Source organism: Macrosteles quadrilineatus, unplaced genomic scaffold (genome assembly GCF_028750875.1).
Source record: "Macrosteles quadrilineatus isolate MER2022 unplaced genomic scaffold, UCM_ALF_1.0 Scaffold_1__1_contigs__length_201487025, whole genome shotgun sequence".
Taxonomy (NCBI): domain Eukaryota; kingdom Metazoa; phylum Arthropoda; class Insecta; order Hemiptera; family Cicadellidae; genus Macrosteles; species Macrosteles quadrilineatus.
In genome coordinates this window covers 18,689,659-18,711,650 of record NW_026542594.1, presented here as the reverse complement: position 1 = coordinate 18,711,650, position 21,992 = coordinate 18,689,659, and the positions used below count along the sequence as shown (strand labels likewise).

General features: G+C 33.1%; 1 protein-coding gene across 2 annotated transcripts in view; it reads left to right on the top strand.

Annotated features, from left to right (window-relative positions):
- Nucleotides 1-18,037, top strand: part of LOC128982801 (uncharacterized) — a 43,563-nt gene extending 25,526 nt beyond the window's left edge. For both annotated transcript variants that reach the window (XM_054401813.1, XM_054401814.1), the window contains 2 exons: nucleotides 2,265-2,456; nucleotides 14,681-18,037. In XM_054401813.1, the coding sequence (XP_054257788.1) occupies nucleotides 2,265-2,456; nucleotides 14,681-17,106 (2,618 nt within the window). In that variant the 3' untranslated portion in view covers nucleotides 17,107-18,037. The remainder of the gene's footprint in view (nucleotides 1-2,264; nucleotides 2,457-14,680) is intronic.
- The last annotated feature ends 3,955 nt before the right edge of the window (nucleotides 18,038-21,992 follow it).

Genomic DNA, 21,992 nt, shown 5'->3' with positions numbered 1-21,992 from the left:
GGGGAAGTATTTCCAGTATACTGAAGTACGTCGGGATAATCTCTTCATAATCTAGCAATTATAAAGAATAAAGTCACTGATGTATCACATATCACATTGGTACATTAAGCAAAGGCCTCCATTAATTTATTCTCATGAATTTTCATCTAAAAAATTAAATTTAGAAATTGAATTCATGAAAAATAATGAGACTCTTTTACATACACAGTATATATATATACTGTTCTTTTTTGTATAAATTAATATTGCTTTTATTTGATTATTTGTTGCATTTTAACGAGATGAATTTCAATAATTTTCAATAATTAGGTACAACTGCTACATACTACATTATAGCATTTATGTTCTTTCACAGCAGGGTTCCAACCGAACAGATAGTAAAAAACCATTGTTTGTGTTTTTGAAAGGCGCTTCGAATATTATTATGTGAGTTGTAGAAAGGGAGTGTGAAAATTAGGTGCTTTTTCCTTTCCTTTTTTTCATTTATTCTTGTTATACATCTCCTTACAATTAACGGCTATTTAAAGATTTTTACTTCATAAACTTTACTAAAGCAAAAACTATTACATTATTGAACTTTGTCCAGCTACTAAATGATTATGAAAGCTTTTTTCTTTAATACAATTAGCTTTGATTAGTACAATACTTACAAAAATTTTCTCAATTGGATTTGTTATTTGTAGAATAACCATCAAATATTTATTATTTAAATTTAAGTTAAAAATATGGTATATTTCTTTACTAGGGTTGAAAATACACTTTATGCCCGTGTCATGAAATATATTTTTTGTCACCATATTGCACCATTATTTAAACAAACTAAATTATTATAAAACTAAATTTTTTCCCTACAGTCACCCGACAAAGTTGGCTTCCTTGTATTGTTTATAGTACAGAAAGCTGCTAATTGCTGCATATTTATACTTTGCCGGACGGTTTATACTTTGTCGTACGGTTTATACTTTGCCGCACATCAGGATTCCAACGAAACAACACAAAACAGCATGGTTCTATTATGCATGTAATCCGTGTACGCTTGGAAATAGGTTGGCAACACTTAAAGATAATAATACTATGAGCAGCTGATTGACTATTATAACTACGATTTAACCTGTCATTTCGTGTTTATAGTTTCGGTATTTATGAACTTTCTGGACTTTTCTTCTAAACGTTTTTAAAACATTCCTACGATCTTAATACACAAGAAAATACCTTTAAAGCATTTTTTTAGGCACGGAAACCACTTCAAATTACAAAATCATACGGAACTATATTCTCAAAACGCGGAGAACATTTCTTGCCGAGGAAGAATAGCGGAGTAATACGGACCGCGGGTACTACTTTCTCTAGGGCACCATTTGTGTTGCCAGCTGAACCTAAAAACGTGTTGTAATAGTGTTTGAAAGACTATTTATATGCTTTATAGTGACTGTAGGAAAAATATAATGTGTAACACGAGTGAAAAAGGCCTTTGCTGCACTCGAGATCATTCCGAACTCGCCTGCGGCTCGTGCGTAAACATTGCTCTCGTGTGCAGCAAAGTGCCACTTTCACCACTAGTTACACAAATAACTATTCAGATAACTTATCAAAAATACATCTAACTTGTTTTCAATTCAATTTGCATTAGCAAATTGAATTGAAAACAAGTTAAATCGCTCACTAACAATCGCTCACAAATAAAATCGCTCACTAAACAGCTGCTTGTTTGCATTAGCAAACAAGCAGCTGTTTAGTGAGCGATTCAATCGTGTTGTCTATTACGATTGTGTATATTGTTAGTTGATATTATACTATGGATATGTAAAACTATTACAAGAAGGCAACAATAAGCTACAACCGATTAAATAATTGGTATATACTGTGATACATGCAATTGCTTACAATCGAAATTTACATATGACTACAGCTGATTTCACTCCCTAGGGGCTAAAAACGCTTTTACTCTCTAGATAGTAAACATTCGCCTTTGCCCGAAACGCATGTATTTGAAACAGCAGTTTTTGCTGCAGTATGACGAAAATATTTTTGTGGGAATTAAAAATAGACAAGAGTATAAAAATTATTAAAATATTGTAAACGTACGTGGAGTTTTTGTTAAGTAAAATCATTATAGCTTTTAAGTGGAAACGGTCCCAACTCCTTCAATCTGCGTGGATCAAACCCGTCCCTCTCGTACTATAAGGTGACTGAAATACGATACATGATTATTTGTGAAGTAACTAAGAAACAGAATATCTATAGCATGTTTTCTTGTTGCGCAGAATGTGACTACAACGGCCAGCTGTACAACGACGGAGAGCGGCTGGACTTGCCTGAGGAGCCTTGCCAGGTGTGTTACTGCAAGGGAGGTGAAGTGATGTGCAACTCCATCACGTGTTACCATAGAGATGACTGCGACCCCATCGAGGTTCCGGGACAGTGCTGCCCCAAGTACGAGAACTGCCCTGTCAGAGGTACGACGACAATATCTAGTGTTACCCAAAGTAAAATCATTTATAAGGAAGCTTTAAAGCAGATAATTGTTTCAGGATATGACTTAATAAACATCGTATTGTTATATATATCAACTACTAATAACCTATCACTACTTCTGAAAAAAAAAACCACAAAGAAATTGAGCCTCTGCAAAATATAAAAGCAAGGTTTAAGAAAACGGATTAAGACATGAATTAAGGTGATTGAAAATTTGTTTTCTCTACACAACTGTGAAATCACATGTTTTCGTTATAACACCATGTAATTATCACCTGCAAAAATCCACCATTGCATTGTTTACTATGCAAAAGTAAGGTTTACTATATTTTTTAAATATTTTTATCGGCATAAACAAACATTTCTTATTTTTTCATCAACTTGTTCAATTTGCAAAAGTCTAAACAATCAATATACAATCAGTAGTGACAATATGGCAAAGAGACATCACTTTAGGCACGTTTTCCCCATAAGAATAACATGGGGATCATTTTTTGGCCACCAAAACCAAAAATCCTGATCTTTGCCTAAATATCCCTATATAATTGTCAAACCTTATTCCTTACTTATTCCCCATAAATATATTTGATATTAAGCTAAAAAGCTATTTCTTATATTTATTGACCCTTACAAGTGTAAATTTAGAGTAGATATAATACCAGAATATGACCCCACTTTCGGCGTTTTAGAGGCACTTTTAGAGCACTTTTTATAGGGGAAAAATGAGAAAAAAATGGAAGAGTTTTTTTTGGCCACTTTTTTTAAAGACCCAGCTCTCGACCTATACACCCCTATATAAATTGTCTACTTTTTTAATACTGAAAAACATGTCTGGAAATGGTGAGCTTTTTTTTAGCCACTAATTCCAAAAATCCTGCTCTCGACCAATACAAGCCTATATTAATGTTCAATACCATTGTACAACTACATTACTATTTCAAACCCACATCCATTCGCATGTATATTCACAAAATCATCAACTTAACAGTGTGAGGTTTGTACGCGAAATCGGCTCATGGCATGCTCCCGGTCATGCTCCCGACCTATGGTCAGGCTTCTCGCTCCCGACTCATGGTCAGTTTTCTCGTCTCTAGTGGTAGCTCTTGATTAAGCCTTGGGTGGGTGACCTCCTGTTGAAGTAATTTCTAGTTAAATTGTTTAAATTTTTTTAATTTCTAGCTAAAAATTTTGAAAATTTCACAATTTCTGGTTAAAATTTTTTTAAATTTTCGAAAAATCTATAAATAGAAGTGACATTCGGGTGATATTTCATTCTGGACCATGAGGCCCACCTGTCAACACTGCTCTGTGTCGCTCTCCACCAAAAGTAACCTCATTCGCCACTACAAGGTAATTCATCAAATGAAGGTGAAACTGTGTAAAGTTTGCAATTTAATCTGTGATAATAACGCGGCTTTAAAATCACATATATTACAAAATCACAAGACTTGTAATTTCTGTAAAACGAATGTTGTTGGACATTTTAAAAGACACGCCAATTCTTGTATCAAATGTCCATATACAATGATTAAATTTGTCGGTGAATCGATTAGAGCTGACCTTAAAAATACTCTTCAGTCTTGTCCTCTGCCGATAAAATGGACTTTAGTAAGGAGAATCAAATTTATAAAATATTCAATGGATCAAAATGGACAATTAGTCAATGAAAAAGAATGTATTGCAGATTTTAGAAGCCTTACTACCTTAACTATTGAGAAGAGAGATTTAAAGCCTCAAATTGAAAATGCACTTTTAAAGATTGATGCTTCCATGCACAAATATCAAGCGGAAGGTAGTGGATGGATATATGACCATACTAAATATTGGCAGTTACATGTTTACAAGTATAAGCCCCTAACTCCAAAGTCATATATACCTACACCAGAGAGTATTAAATCGAAACATGCAGTTTTAAATATAAAAAATGATGATAATAAATGCTTTCTTTGGTCGGTATTAGCAGCTTTATATCCAAGGAACTCTAATGAAAATGCTAATAGAGTCTCCAATTATGTACCACATGAAAGTCAGCTGAATATGTCAAACATAAAGTATCCTGTGAAATTAGCTGATATAGATAAATTTGAAAAACAAAATAATATAAGTGTTAATGTATTTGGGGTTGAAGATGATACATGTATATATCCATTAAAAACAACTAAACTGAATAGTAATACTCATGTAGATTTATTATTATTACAAGAAGGTCGTAAATCACATTATTGTTTAATTCGTGATTTTAATAGGTTAATGCTGCGGTCTACAAAACACGACCATAAGAAGCATTTTTGTAAGCTGTGTTTACAACATTTTTACACTAATGATAAATTGGAGCGTCATATAACATATTGTAAAAACTTTGATGCCCAACGAGTGGAAATGTCTAAACAAGATACATTACAATTTAAAAACTATAAATATCAACTTAAAGCCCCATTTGTGATTTATGCAGATTTTGAATGTTTTATAAACTCAAACAATCATACTCCATCTGGATTTGCATTTGTTGTAGTGAGAGATTCTAAGATTATTTCTGAAGAGTTATACAGTGGCGAAAATGTTATGGACGTGTTTTTCAAAAGGTTGTTTGAGACTTATGACTTCATTAAAAGTCAAATGGCGATATATATTCCTCTTGTAATGACTCCTGAACAAGAGGCATCTTTCCAAAACTCAACGCATTGTCACATTTGTGAAAAGCCCCTATATTTTGATAGGGTACGTGATCATTGTCATTCATCTGGCCGATACCGTGGAGCTGCCCATAATGATTGTAATTTAAACTATAAAATAACAAAGAAAATACCAGTATTCTTTCATAACTTGAAAAATTATGATGGACATTTAATAATGCAACACTTGGGAAAGTTTAATCGTAAATTAAATTGCATAGCCAAGGATATGGAAAAGTACATTTCATTTTCAGTTGATGATTTAGTATTTTTGGATTCCTATAACTTTCTGCCCCTTCCATTGTACAAATTAGCTTCAAATTTAAATACATTTAGATTCATAGACAATCCACTACTACAACGTAAAGGCGTATTTCCCTATGAATATATGACGGGACCAGATAAGTTTGCAGAGTCTCTACCTCCAATTGAAAAATTTTACAGTACTCTAACTAAAGAACATATCTCTCCCATTGAATATGAACATGCTAAAAATGTCTGGACCCATTTTAATATAAATAATTTACAAGAATATCATGATTTATATCTTAAAACAGATGTATTGCTACTGGCTGATGTCTTTGAGACTTTTAGAGACCTATGCTTAAAAGATTATAAACTGGACCCCGTACATATGTATTCACTTCCAGGACTAACATGGGAAGCCTGTCTTAGAATGACTGGCATAAAATTACAATTATTTCAAGATATTGACATGCATTTGTTCATAGAAAGTGCGATTAGAGGAGGAGTCAGTATGATTTCCACACGTTACGCTAAAGCCAATAATAGATATATGGGTGAACACTATGACCCCAATCAAGAGAGTGTGTATTTAATATATTTAGACTGTAACTCACTATACTCTACAGCAATGTGTGAGACACTGCCTGTGGATGGATTTCGTTGGACTAATGAGATAGACTACAAATACAATCAAAATGATAAGTTTGGATACATTTTAGAAGTTGATTTAAAATATGATAAAAGCTTACACGATTTACATAATGACTATCCATTAGCACCTGAGAAAATGAATGGCAAATTAATACCTAATTTAAATGACAAAACTAAATATATTTTACATTATAAAGCATTACAAAAATATGAGGAATTGGGTTTAGTTGCTACAAAATACCATAGAATTTTAAAATTTAGACAGTCCAAATGGCTTGCACCCTATATTAATTTTAATATTGAAAAACGCAAATGTGCTAAAAATGATTTTGAAAAAGACTTTTATAAATTGTTAAATAATAGTCTTTTTGGTCGAACAATTATGAATCAACGAAAGTTTCGTGACATTTATCTCAAGGATGAGTCACTATTAACAAAATATGTCACTAATCCAAGGTTTGACTGTAGCAAAAAGTTCGATAACAATTTACATGCTATACATTTAAATAAATTAGTTGTAAAGTTTAATAAACCTATATATTTAGGAATGACAATTTTGGATATCAGTAAAGTAATAATGTATGATTTCCACTATAATTATATGTCAAAATTTAAGAACAAAAGATTTCTTATGACAGATACAGATTCTTTAATGTATTCTATAGTTACAGAGGACTTTTACAAGGAAATAGAATGTGACTTGCACTTTTTTGATACCTCTGGATATAGTAAAGACCATTTCTTATACTCTGATAAAAATAAAAAAGTCACTGGCAAGTTTAAAGACGAATTAGATGGTCATATTATGTATGAATATTGTGGTTTAAGACCAAAACTATATTCTTATATTCCTCTAAAATGGTTATATGAAGAAGACAAGCAAGCTTTAGAGGTGAAGAAAGCTAAAGGAGCTGATGGTGCTACAGTTAAACATCTCCTTAGACATCAACATTATTTGAACTGTCTTGCAACTGGGCAAGATTACTATGAGAATGTGACAAGAATTAAATCTACAAATCATCATCTTCAAACCTTAACCATGAACAAGAAAGTACTATCGTTTGACGATGACAAGAGGTTTATTCTGGAAGATGGCATCAATACTCTTGCGCTTGGTCACTATAAAATTGATCAAACATAGCCAGGACTGCCAAGACATAGAACCCAGGATTAATTGTATATATAAACCTGTAGAATATAGAATAATGAATAAATGTAAATGTTAAAACTTCAGTCTTTTATTTATTTACCCTTACCACCCTTTTAGTCGTTATAAAATTGATCAAAAATAAATCAATATCTATATTATATACAGCTATATTTCGTTTTATCCCTGCATTGGTGACAGCGATTGTTTTAAATTGGTCAAATGACAAGTCATTACCAACATGATTGTTATACGTGTTTTAAATTTAAATCGCTCTGTTTGGATATTATTCGGAAATTTATGTTATCATGATACAATCACAGTTCAGTCTCAATTGCACCCGTAACTTATCAATCAACCTGCAAATCAATTGGTTGCAGTCAGTTTTCCAACTCTTTATTTACTGATGTTACATTTAATTTTTTTAATTAAAAAGGAAAATTCTATCAAATGTTCGTCGTCCATTTTTGTTGATTATATACAAACACTCACGTTGTCATCAAGCAGGTGTTTAAGAAATCCAAAAATATCGTTGAAAAGAAACCAGCTGTTGTGTTTGACAACATAAAAGTCGATTCACACATAACACATCACAGTTCAATCACATCAGTCACGACACAGTGTATACAACAACTGACTGTGACTGTGATGTGAATTTCTGTGTACTTCTTCACACAAATTTTACACAAATTTCACACAATTTTCACAGTTCAATCACATCAGTCACGACACAGTGTATACAACAACTGACTGTGACTGTGATGTGAATTTCTGTGTACTTCTTCACACAGATTTTACACAAATTTCACACAATTTTCACACATTTCACACTAATATCATGATATTTGTGTGAAATGTGTGAAAATTGTGTGAAATTTGTGTAAAATCTGTGTGAAGAAGTACACAGAAATTCACATCACAGTCACAGTCAGTTGTTGTATACACTGTGTCGTGACTGATGTGATTGAACTGTGAAAATTGTGTGAAATTTGTGTAAAATTTGTGTGAAGAAGTACACAGAAATTCACATCACAGTCACAGTCAGTTGTTGTATACACTGTGTCGTGACTGATGTGATTGAACTGTGATGTGTTATGTGTGAATCGACTTTTATGTTGTCAAACACAACAGCTGGTTTCTTTTCAACGATATTTTTGGATTTCTTAAACACCTGCTTGATGACAACGTGAGTGTTTGTATATAATCAACAAAAATGGACGACGAACATTTGATAGAATTTTCCTTTTTAATTAAAAAAATTAAATGTAACATCAGTAAATAAAGAGTTGGAAAACTGACTGCAACCAATTGATTTGCAGGTTGATTGATAAGTTACGGGTGCAATTGAGACTGAACTGTGATTGTATCATGATAACATAAATTTCCGAATAATATCCAAACAGAGCGATTTAAATTTAAAACACGTATAACAATCATGTTGGTAATGACTTGTCATTTGACCAATTTAAAACAATCGCTGTCACCAATGCAGGGATAAAACGAAATATAGCTGTATATAATATAGATATTGATTTATTTTTGATCAATTTTATAACGACTAAAAGGGTGGTAAGGGTAAATAAATAAAAGACTGAAGTTTTAACATTTACATTTATTCATTATTCTATATTCTACAGGTTTATATATACAATTAATCCTGGGTTCTATGTCTTGGCAGTCCTGGCTATGTTTGATCAATTTTATAGTGACCAAGCGCAAGAGTATTGATGCCATCTTCCAGAATAAACCTCTTGTCATCGTCAAACGATAGTACTTTCTTGTTCATGGTTAAGGTTTGAAGATGATGATTTGTAGATTTAATTCTTGTCACATTCTCATAGTAATCTTGCCCAGTTGCAAGACAGTTCAAATAATGTTGATGTCTAAGGAGATGTTTAACTGTAGCACCATCAGCTCCTTTAGCTTTCTTCACCTCTAAAGCTTGCTTGTCTTCTTCATATAACCATTTTAGAGGAATATAAGAATATAGTTTTGGTCTTAAACCACAATATTCATACATAATATGACCATCTAATTCGTCTTTAAACTTGCCAGTGACTTTTTTATTTTTATCAGAGTATAAGAAATGGTCTTTACTATATCCAGAGGTATCAAAAAAGTGCAAGTCACATTCTATTTCCTTGTAAAAGTCCTCTGTAACTATAGAATACATTAAAGAATCTGTATCTGTCATAAGAAATCTTTTGTTCTTAAATTTTGACATATAATTATAGTGGAAATCATACATTATTACTTTACTGATATCCAAAATTGTCATTCCTAAATATATAGGTTTATTAAACTTTACAACTAATTTATTTAAATGTATAGCATGTAAATTGTTATCGAACTTTTTGCTACAGTCAAACCTTGGATTAGTGACATATTTTGTTAATAGTGACTCATCCTTGAGATAAATGTCACGAAACTTTCGTTGATTCATAATTGTTCGACCAAAAAGACTATTATTTAACAATTTATAAAAGTCTTTTTCAAAATCATTTTTAGCACATTTGCGTTTTTCAATATTAAAATTAATATAGGGTGCAAGCCATTTGGACTGTCTAAATTTTAAAATTCTATGGTATTTTGTAGCAACTAAACCCAATTCCTCATATTTTTGTAATGCTTTATAATGTAAAATATATTTAGTTTTGTCATTTAAATTAGGTATTAATTTGCCATTCATTTTCTCAGGTGCTAATGGATAGTCATTATGTAAATCGTGTAAGCTTTTATCATATTTTAAATCAACTTCTAAAATGTATCCAAACTTATCATTTTGATTGTATTTGTAGTCTATCTCATTAGTCCAACGAAATCCATCCACAGGCAGTGTCTCACACATTGCTGTAGAGTATAGTGAGTTACAGTCTAAATATATTAAATACACACTCTCTTGATTGGGGTCATAGTGTTCACCCATATATCTATTATTGGCTTTAGCGTAACGTGTGGAAATCATACTGACTCCTCCTCTAATCGCACTTTCTATGAACAAATGCATGTCAATATCTTGAAATAATTGTAATTTTATGCCAGTCATTCTAAGACAGGCTTCCCATGTTAGTCCTGGAAGTGAATACATATGTACGGGGTCCAGTTTATAATCTTTTAAGCATAGGTCTCTAAAAGTCTCAAAGACATCAGCCAGTAGCAATACATCTGTTTTAAGATATAAATCATGATATTCTTGTAAATTATTTATATTAAAATGGGTCCAGACATTTTTAGCATGTTCATATTCAATGGGAGAGATATGTTCTTTAGTTAGAGTACTGTAAAATTTTTCAATTGGAGGTAGAGACTCTGCAAACTTATCTGGTCCCGTCATATATTCATAGGGAAATACGCCTTTACGTTGTAGTAGTGGATTGTCTATGAATCTAAATGTATTTAAATTTGAAGCTAATTTGTATAATGGAAGGGGCAGAAAGTTATAGGAATCCAAAAATACTAAATCATCAACTGAAAATGAAATGTACTTTTCCATATCCTTGGCTATGCAATTTAATTTACGATTAAACTTTCCCAAGTGTTGCATTATTAAATGTCCATCATAATTTTTCAAGTTATGAAAGAATACTGGTATTTTCTTTGTTATTTTATAGTTTAAATTACAATCATTATGGGCAGCTCCACGGTATCGGCCAGATGAATGACAATGATCACGTACCCTATCAAAATATAGGGGCTTTTCACAAATGTGACAATGCGTTGAGTTTTGGAAAGATGCCTCTTGTTCAGGAGTCATTACAAGAGGAATATATATCGCCATTTGACTTTTAATGAAGTCATAAGTCTCAAACAACCTTTTGAAAAACACGTCCATAACATTTTCGCCACTGTATAACTCTTCAGAAATAATCTTAGAATCTCTCACTACAACAAATGCAAATCCAGATGGAGTATGATTGTTTGAGTTTATAAAACATTCAAAATCTGCATAAATCACAAATGGGGCTTTAAGTTGATATTTATAATTTTTAAATTGTAATGTATCTTGTTTAGACATTTCCACTCGTTGGGCATCAAAGTTTTTACAATATGTTATATGACGCTCCAATTTATCATTAGTGTAAAAATGTTGTAAACACAGCTTACAAAAATGCTTCTTATGGTCGTGTTTTGTAGACCGCAGCATTAACCTATTAAAATCACGAATTAAACAATAATGTGATTTACGACCTTCTTGTAATAATAATAAATCTACATGAGTATTACTATTCAGTTTAGTTGTTTTTAATGGATATATACATGTATCATCTTCAACCCCAAATACATTAACACTTATATTATTTTGTTTTTCAAATTTATCTATATCAGCTAATTTCACAGGATACTTTATGTTTGACATATTCAGCTGACTTTCATGTGGTACATAATTGGAGACTCTATTAGCATTTTCATTAGAGTTCCTTGGATATAAAGCTGCTAATACCGACCAAAGAAAGCATTTATTATCATCATTTTTTATATTTAAAACTGCATGTTTCGATTTAATACTCTCTGGTGTAGGTATATATGACTTTGGAGTTAGGGGCTTATACTTGTAAACATGTAACTGCCAATATTTAGTATGGTCATATATCCATCCACTACCTTCCGCTTGATATTTGTGCATGGAAGCGTCAATCTTTAAAAGTGCATTTTCAATTTGAGGCTTTAAATCTCTCTTCTCAATAGTTAAGGTAGTAAGGCTTCTAAAATCTGCAATACATTCTTTTTCATTGACTAATTGTCCATTTTGATCCATTGAATATTTTATAAATTTGATTCTCCTTACTAAAGTCCATTTTATCGGCAGAGGACAAGACTGAAGAGTATTTTTAAGGTCAGCTCTAATCGATTCACCGACAAATTTAATCATTGTATATGGACATTTGATACAAGAATTGGCGTGTCTTTTAAAATGTCCAACAACATTCGTTTTACAGAAATTACAAGTCTTGTGATTTTGTAATATATGTGATTTTAAAGCCGCGTTATTATCACAGATTAAATTGCAAACTTTACACAGTTTCACCTTCATTTGATGAATTACCTTGTAGTGGCGAATGAGGTTACTTTTGGTGGAGAGCGACACGGAGCAGTGTTGACAGGTGGGCCTCATGGTCCAGAATGAAATATCACCCGAATGTCACTTCTATTTATAGATTTTTCGAAAATTTAAAAAAATTTTAACCAGAAATTGTGAAATTTTCAAAATTTTTAGCTAGAAATTAAAAAAATTTAAACAATTTAACTAGAAATTACTTCAACAGGAGGTCACCCACCCAAGGCTTAATCAAGAGCTACCACTAGAGACGAGAAAACTGACCATGAGTCGGGAGCGAGAAGCCTGACCATAGGTCGGGAGCATGACCGGGAGCATGCCATGAGCCGATTTCGCGTACAAACCTCGCACTGTTAAGTTGATGATTTTGTGAATATACATGCGAATGGATGTGGGTTTGAAATAGTAATGTAGTTGTACAATGGTATTGAACATTAATATAGGCTTGTATTGGTCGAGAGCAGGATTTTTGGAATTAGTGGCTAAAAAAAGCTCACCATTTCCAGACGTGATTTTTAGTATTAACAAAAGTAGAAAATTTATATAGGGGTGTATAGGTCGAGAGCTGGGTCTTTAAAAAAAGTGGCCAAAAAAAGCTCTTCCATTTTTTTCTCATTTTTCCCCTATAAAAAGTGCCCTAAAAGTGCCTCTAAAACGCCGAAAGTGGGGTCATATTCTGGTATTATATCTACTCTAAATTTACACTTGTAAGGGTCAATAAATATAAGAAATAGCTTTTTAGCTTAATATCAAATATATTTATGGGGAATAAGTAAGGAATAAGGTTTGACAATTATATAGGGATATTTAGGCAAAGATCAGGATTTTTGGTTTTGGTGGCCAAAAAATGATCCCCATGTTATTCTTATGGGGAAAACGTGCCTAAAGTGATGTCTCTTTGCCATATTGCCTCTACTACAATCAATTTACATTTGAACTTTAAATAAAAGGCCTAGCCTACGAAATGCTTTTGGTGTTGAAATGTTCCTAACTGTAATAAATAAATATTCCAATATCTATCTATTTTAAATTTAAAATAATTTGACTTTAAATTAAACCGAAAAGGATCTTTCAAAACACGAAAGAAAGCGGATAGTTACATATTCTCACCCATATTATTTTAAGTGTTTGATAAATCCCGCACTTTAAACATAGGATATGGTCTCAAATATGCAATTTCTAGCTTTCCACTCTTGTTATGAAATGTTATTTCGCCACACTGCACTATTTTTATAGACTTTCCACGCATTGGTCCGAAAAACAGCTGTTTGCCACGTGTTTAATCAAATGGGGTTTCATTACTTACTACCTTTGACTATTAATGCAACGAGACATGCCATCTCCATGTTAAAGTGGTTGTCAGTTTTTAAATCAAAATTGTAGTTGATGATGTGAGCCACCGACAGATTGTGCTGTAACTCGGTTGGGTACACGAATCTTTTACTAAGTAAAACTAATGGATTTTGCTATTGTGGACTATTTCAACTGTTATGACCCATCAACTTGGTAAACAACAACTAATAAGGAAGAAGGTAGAATTTTAGACACTAGCGCATTCTGTAACTGGCTCACACAATAATGTAATTGTTTAAATAAAAATTGGTGACATCTGGTCCATATAAATGGTATGACTAATTCAGTACCTAATAGTCAATTTGTTTTTATTGTTAGGTTAGTTAAGTGTAGTATGGCTAAAAGTTTCGTCCAAAATGTGTTTACCGTACTCGTATGGCGCACTTCGACTCGTGTGAGAACAATCACATTCGTCCGGTAAACAACTATTTTCCGGACTAGTAACGTTAAACTAGTGAGACACTCGTCCAAAATGTGTTTACCGTACTCGTATGGTGATCCAGAATTTGACTTCTTCTCACGCGGGAACAACCATACTCGTCCGGTAAAGACCAATTTTCCTATTACAAGTTCATGTCCCTTTGAGGTGCTAGACAGGTTGCCAGAGTGGTGACCCAAAGCCCAAAGTAAACATCCAAACTACATCTGTAATACTAAAGCATGCCGTTAATATAAATAACCAAATTCTCTTAAGCCTTATCCTCCCCCATTGCAAACGCAAAGCACAACTGCAATAAGCATTTTATACTTTAACGCCAACCCCGTACGAAGAACGGGTTCTCTGCTAGTTCTCTCATATATTCGAATTTAATTTTCACAATGAAATCAATTAATATACAGGGCAGTGAGACAATAATGTTGCTCATAGCGTTGCTGATAAAATAAAAATTGAATGGACCAAGTTTACTCATGTCTCTTAAATGTATTCAGTGTATTACTAGCAAGACTATTTTAATTTAATCTTTTGTACGTTTTAAAAGAATTTCAACCCTGAGAGAACCGTCACAAGTGCTTTTTTTTTAATTTTACAGTTTTAAGTTTGATGCTATCGATTTAATGTATGCAAACTGTGATTTTCAGACATGGGGAGTTCCAGTTCCGATGACAAGAACATTCTAGTGAGATCCGCAAACAAGACGAATCACGTGTCTCCAAAGCGAGAAATGAACCCGTGGCTTTTGACAAAGCTTCCATCAGTGTCCAGTTCATCCTCGCCTAGGAATATCCAAGAACCCACGACAGAAGGTGGGAGCATCATAATCGTAAGTGACTGGCTGTCTGAACGCAAGACTACAACAGAGGAAACGTCAAGTCCTGACTATGTTAGGCAGAGCTACAGCGTCGTGTCTACCGCTGGACCAGATCTGTCCACTAACCTAGACCATCTCACTACTGAACTAAAACAGGAGTCAAACTCAGATAAATCCGTCATAGTAAAAATCCATGACACCATTACGCCAGTAGATGAGGTTATCTTTACTAGAATAGATTCCCCGAAACAGAATAAAAATGTAAGTTTGGAGAGTCCGACAAATATTTCAGCTGAAGAGGCCCAATTAAAATTGACAAGCACCCAAATACCATCTACTGGTCTGTATTCGTCAGGTGTTACATTGAGTACATCTGTATCCGCTGATGAATTTGAAAAATATAAAACAATATCCAATTTAACGGAAATAGAGAGTACATCAGAAATAAAACCGTTGGACGCGATGTATCCACTAATACCAAGTATACCACCCATTAAAATTCAAGAAATCACTAATAATGAGACTGTTAATGTGACAGAAACTGCTCTACAGCCAACCACTCTGCACTACACAGGTGGTCTGAATGAGTCGGAGAAGACACAGTTAGATAATGACTCTTCTGGGAATATTTCAAATGATGAGAAAGAAAGTGATAAAGTGGTTGGGCATAATTTGAAATCGGAAGAGTTAAACTCACAGCTTAACCAAAGAATGGACACGACGGACTTACAGGGTCCTTTCTTTGTTGAAAATGATAAGGTCAGTGAAATCCCAGATGAAATTACATATACTCCCCCTGCTCTTGATACAAATACGAATGTTCCGAAAGACAATGGAGCCACTACTATTATTCCATTGAAGGTCAAATTAGAAACAAATATTATGGACACTCTTGAGCACTCAACTGACGTTGATGATCCAACTAATGAAAGTACTATGACATACAATAATACTGAGACTGAAATTACTACGAACGCGGTTTACACAGAGTTTACTACTATTAAACCAGAAATAAAAGACGATAAATTAAATGATTCATCTTCTTTGAGTGGGCCAGATTTACCAGTAACTGATAATGTAACATCCGTTAATATCACTCAAGAAACAAAAGATTCTAAGGTAGGCACACAAATGCTAGAACAAGTGAAGGAACATTTTACTCAGGATGTTAAAGTAGACTCTACAGACACACCAACATTAAACAGTGTTTCAACAATGGGGGGAAGTGACGAACCCCGTGAGGTAGAATTGACTTCAGATGAACCTCCAGTGCTAGAGTTGAACAGTCATGTTCCTTTTCTGCAGCTAGGTGGTCATGAAAATACTGATTCATCCTTCAAGGAAACTCACGACACGACCATAACAAATGAAAAAGACAAAGAGTTGCTTGTAACTGACTCTTCCTTGGACAACAATAACCACGATGTGTTGACAAATCAAACTAATATTGTTGAAGGTTTTCCTAGTATAGAAAATGTGACAAATTATGTAACCAACCAAACCAACGCGCTTGCAAACGAGAAACTAATCGAGAGCAACGAACTTGAAACCACAACTGATGCCATTTTTACATCTTCCCACATCCCTTTAAAACCAGGTGATCTAAAAATCATAGCTGAATATTTAATAAATGACACCATCAAACCCGTGGTAAATAATAATTCTGATTATTCTCCTCACGAATGGATTAAGGGAAATATAACATCACACGAAATTATGTCTACTATCATGTCCGCAGCAAACATCAGTATTGCTATAATTGATAAAACTGATAATAAAGCTAACAGGCTCGTTGAAAAAAACAATAGAAAGGGGAATGAACAAGGTTTGGAAAAATTTGAAAAAGACAATTCTTTGGTGAGGAACAATGTTTTGAACAGCTTGAAAACAGGCAATAAAACTCGTTTTATTCACGTGAAGGGAGATGATTATTTACATAGTCCTAAAGTCAACCCAGAAACTGAAGTCCCAGTAAATGACGAAGCAAAAGGCGGATCGGTCTCTGACAAAGACAGTGTGGAGAATTCAACTATTAAATACAATCTCAATTCCCACGAATCAAAAAATAACTTATATGTAAATAGAACTGAAACAAACACACTAAAGAACGAAAACACTTTGACGCCTATTTCTACACAACATACAGATGCACACATTACATCTGGTAGCGATCTTCGATTCGACAAAGTCAATCCTGTTGAAGGCTCGACGGTTCAGAATATAGAAAATCATTCGAATCTAAAAGACAAGTTGTAAAATTGACATCTGTATTGACTTACTGGGCCCAGGATTAATCTATAAACATCCGCATATTTAGAGGAACGGTACACCGTAGATGAGCGAAAATACTATGCTTATCCATGACTGACTCGAAATTAATTTCATAATTTGTATTTCCTACAAGTTTTGTTACAATTACCTTAGTCGACTTGTTATATCAAGATCCGACCCAACTTCCAAAGCAGTATTAAATTGTAGATAATCCCTTCTTATGGCTCTGACCAAAGAAGAAAGGCAGAGCTGTAGTCGTTCTTGATGGTAAAATGACTTCCATAGCCAATAGGTATTTTATTTAGCTAATAATGTGATCTTTTTAGGCCTACTTAAATTTCAGTTGCAAAATAGCATGTAAATATTGACCTTTTATCCAAATTTATGTTGCTATGTGAAGGTTAAATAAAAATTAAAAGCAATGATTTAGAAAATTGTTAAAAATTCCGTTTGGCTGTAAGTCATTTCCTCTGATCTATTAATGCCGACTTACGCTCTAAGATCTGTGATAAGACACTGTAATTAATATATATATATTTATTTATTTATGTTTATTTATTGCCAAATAAGTTATTGGGTGATACGTTTCATGGAACGTTTTGTCTGGTAACTTATTGGTTGTTGGTATTTTCATACGAATACTCTAGGTAGTCTACTATAAGCCAGTGTTTGTAGTCAGAATGTGCATTTGTTACTTGCGTCGTTAGCAGTGTTAGATATTTTAACATGTAAATATTCATATTATTGTAAGATTATATTTATTGATTTTAAATAAATCTGTAAAACATCTATTGTCTAGTTTTTACATTACCTGTTAAAGAATTAAAGCAAGAGTGTTGTTCATTAAAATGTGAACTTGATTTATTTTGCATTAAAAATTACGATTCCTAAAATATATTATCCACTGCAGATAAAAGACGGGGTTTTTACTCAACACCCTTGCATTCCTTTAAAACCGTATGGTTGGAGAATTTTAAATATGTTGTTTTTGATCATATAGATGATCACAGCCTTAACAGCCAGTATTATGTTCTCAAATCTACAAGAGAAAAACAATTGTAATTTTCAGTTAAGTTACAGAACTAGTTTACCCAAATTCTTCAGTTTATTAAATGTGTCAGTTCGGCTAGGTTATGTTACATTATGTATATGTGAACACGCTAATGAAATGCAGGCATACAAACAAATATGTTTGTAGCCCCTCATATCCAAAAAGGTTGCCGCAAACCAATTTCAAATATCTCATGGTTAAAAATTTAAAGGGGTTCAAGTAACTTTTCAGCCACCATGTATAATAAATGCATTTAAAACTAACTATAAACAATATAATAGAGAAAAATTATTACATTATAAGTCTTAAAAAAGAAACTGTAAGGTTAATAGCATAAACATTGTAAATCAACATTAAAGTGAATATTCTGGGTACTTAGGCGAAAGCGAATACAGAATTAAGAAATTATACTCTTGGGGAATGGAATTTCGCCACTGGAATATGAATGTCGCAATTTACACAATATTGGAGCTGCGCTGAGACGTTGAGCGGCTTTTAGAAATGTTTGAAAAAGAGGAGAGTTGTGTTGTGAAAATATTGAATTGAGCAGCCCTTTGGGTCTTTAGGCCTCTGATTCAAAAATTCTATACTAGACATTCCGGCAATTTACAGCTTATTTATTACTACTTACTTTTCTACTTAAGCTATATGTAAGGACGTTTTTTATGTATTAGTTTTTGATTTATTATGGACTGGCACCTATACCCGTGCCTTGCAACGAGGTCAGTGTGCAAAAGAGACAATGTTGGTTCTTTGAAAATGGCTTAAAAATTTATTCACATCTACAATTTAATTTAGAAACGAAAATAAACTGCATTACTTAACTTGATAATAGTACGTTTTCGTTACAGATTTGCACATCAGGATTCCAACCAAACAAGACAAAACAGCGTGGTTTTATTATGCTCGTAATCCGTGTACTCTTGGAAATAGGTTGGCAACACTTAAAGATAATAATACTATGATCAGCTGATTACCTATTATAACTACGATTTAACCTGTCATTTCGTGTTTATAGTTTATATTATATTTCCGCTCAACGCTTGGTTTGAACAAAACCTAAAGTGTATTATTTGAAAGATGAATTATAAGTGGGCCTAACATGTTTAAAAATAATGAACTCGGTGAAAGTGATTATGAATATAATGCTAGACTAGAAATATCAGAACCTGAAAACATGTTTCATTAAATATGTTACATGAAAAATCAAGAAAGAAGTATGAACGAGTATGCGAACTGTTTTCCTCTTGGCCCGTAAGTAAGAAAGTTACAAAACCGTCAGAAAATGTTTTATTTGCATATTTTGAAGAAAAATCTACTTGTTTATTATGTGTTTATACTGATTATAACTGTTTATACCTGTACTCTTGCAAACAAGTAACACTTAAAGATACTACGACTACAATCAGCTGGTGCAGTATTTCCCATTCCGTTCATGGCTTGGGTTTAACCTAACCTAAAAATGTGTCGTATAGTGTTTGAAAGACTAATTATTTATATGCTTAATAGTGACTGTAGGAAAAATATAATGTGAAACACGAGTGCAAATAATGGCCTTTGCTGCACTCGAGATCATTCCGTAAACTTTGCTCTCATGTGCAGCTTAGTGCCAATTTGCTCACTAGTTAAAAAAATATCTATTTCCTACAGTTACCTAACAATGTACATGTTCTCTCACTGATTTGAGAAAGCAAAGTGGCCAATTCGCTCATCAGTGAGACAATGTTAACATTGTCTCACTCTAATTACTTTGTCTCACTCCAGATTTGCAACGTGAAGGCACGAAATAGTGAGCGCGTAACATGCAGGCAACGTCGTATGCGCGCGATATACGTTGGCAGCACTGGCTGTAAATCAGCTGGTCAGCTGTTGTACTGTTGTATTTGTCACTTCACATTAAATGTTATATTAAAAGTTCACTTCTATGTAAAAATAGGTTATGTTTCTTCACAAATTTATTTGTTTTATGGTAACTGTAGGAAAAGTATAATGTGCAACTCGAGTTCAAAGTACAATTGCCTCACTCGAGAAAGCATTCCTCACTCGCCTACGGCTCGTGAGTAAGGATTTCTCTCGAGTGAGTCAATTGTTCACTTTTCTCACTAGTTGCACAAATAACTATTGTCCTACAGTTTTTACAAATCCAGTCTTTCAAACACTATGTACACGTTTTTAGATTAGGTTAAATCCAAGCGTTGGACGAAATGGGAAACGCTGCACCAGCTGATCGTAGTCGTAGTATCTTTAAGTTTTGCCAACTTATTTTCAAGCGTACACATATTAGGTGCCTAATAAAAGCAAAGAGCTTTGTGTTTTTTGGTTGAAATAATGGAGTGTGGCAAAAATTACTGCGACAAAATAAAATGAGTGAGGCAAAATTAAGGAAATGCAGCAATTAGCTATTTTGCGTTGATAAAATCAATAAAAAAAAGAAGCCCACTTTGTCAGGTAACAGTAGGAAAAAGAAATTTTGAATAGATCAAATTCAAATATAGAAACAATGAATAGGAACAGAATAAAGTGTGTGAGTAACTTAACTAACAGTAACACTTACTCAACTCAAATTTATCCATGCTCAAGGTAAATTACAACATATTTTGATACATTTATTTATAAATAGCCAAAGTGTTGGGCTACAATTTTACTTTGTTTATACTTATAAGTTACAAAAAATCAATAATTAGGTTAGTCGACATTCTGAATTACCGTTATTAGTACTTTCAACATTCCAAGATAGCAAAGCAATGCATACTATCTTGTATATCAATTGTGCCTAAATAATTATGCATTGGTCAGAAAAAAATGCAAGTTTTTTTAAAAATAGGAGGACCTTGTTACAACGACAAAATGGCGCATTACACATTTAAATTGTATTTATATTCGTGGTTTTATTTCAAGTTTGGGAATTAGCAAAACGTTTTTACCTGAGGTACAAACGCGGCTATTTTCTACCACAATTTAAATTGAAGACAATCACAGTGTAGGCTACAATTGTTTAAATGAGGCATAACGATTTTTGGAGTACAAAACGAAGTATTGAATGTTAAATGTATGGTTGCAAAAACATTTTGATAAAACTGTGTGTGTGGTGTTTTTTTTTTCATTTGTATGCATATCACGCACAACAAATCAGCCGCCTCTGGTTGAAAACAATTAGATAAGGAAGGTTATGTGTCGGTATTAAGTATATGTTATGTACTTAAATATGGTTCTTCAAGTAAAATAATGTGTTTTTATTGAAATTTATATAGTTTGGCATGAAATACCAAATCTGCCTGATTTGATTAAAATATATCTATAAACAGACCTATCACAACAGTTTTCTTGCTCTCCATAAAAATTGGGGAATTCAATTTTCTGAATTTAGCGAATTTCCCGTGGCTATTTCAGTAGGTGGTATGGCAACACCTTGACCCGGAATACTTTTTCATTTTGATGACTCCAGAGGCATTACTTATAATCGATTACTATAGAGTTAGGATCGGGTTATTAGTATAGAGTTATACATGTTCAAAAATGTAGGTTTTCAATTTCCATTCATTAAAGCATGAACTGGACAAGCCCAATTGTCATACACACGTCGTGTATGAGAATCAGAATGCGAATGATTGAATGAGAGATAATGAGAATGATTTATTTCCTGAAAGCATCAATATGTACAAGAAAACGCCAATACATCAACATCTTAGCCTAAGCCTGCAACCATAGACTAAGCAACTCAAGGAGTATGTTTTATCTATGCTGCAACAAACCATTCAGAAAAGTGAAAAACAAAAACAAAATTTATTAATCATTACACTTGGCACTCATTGACTAAAAA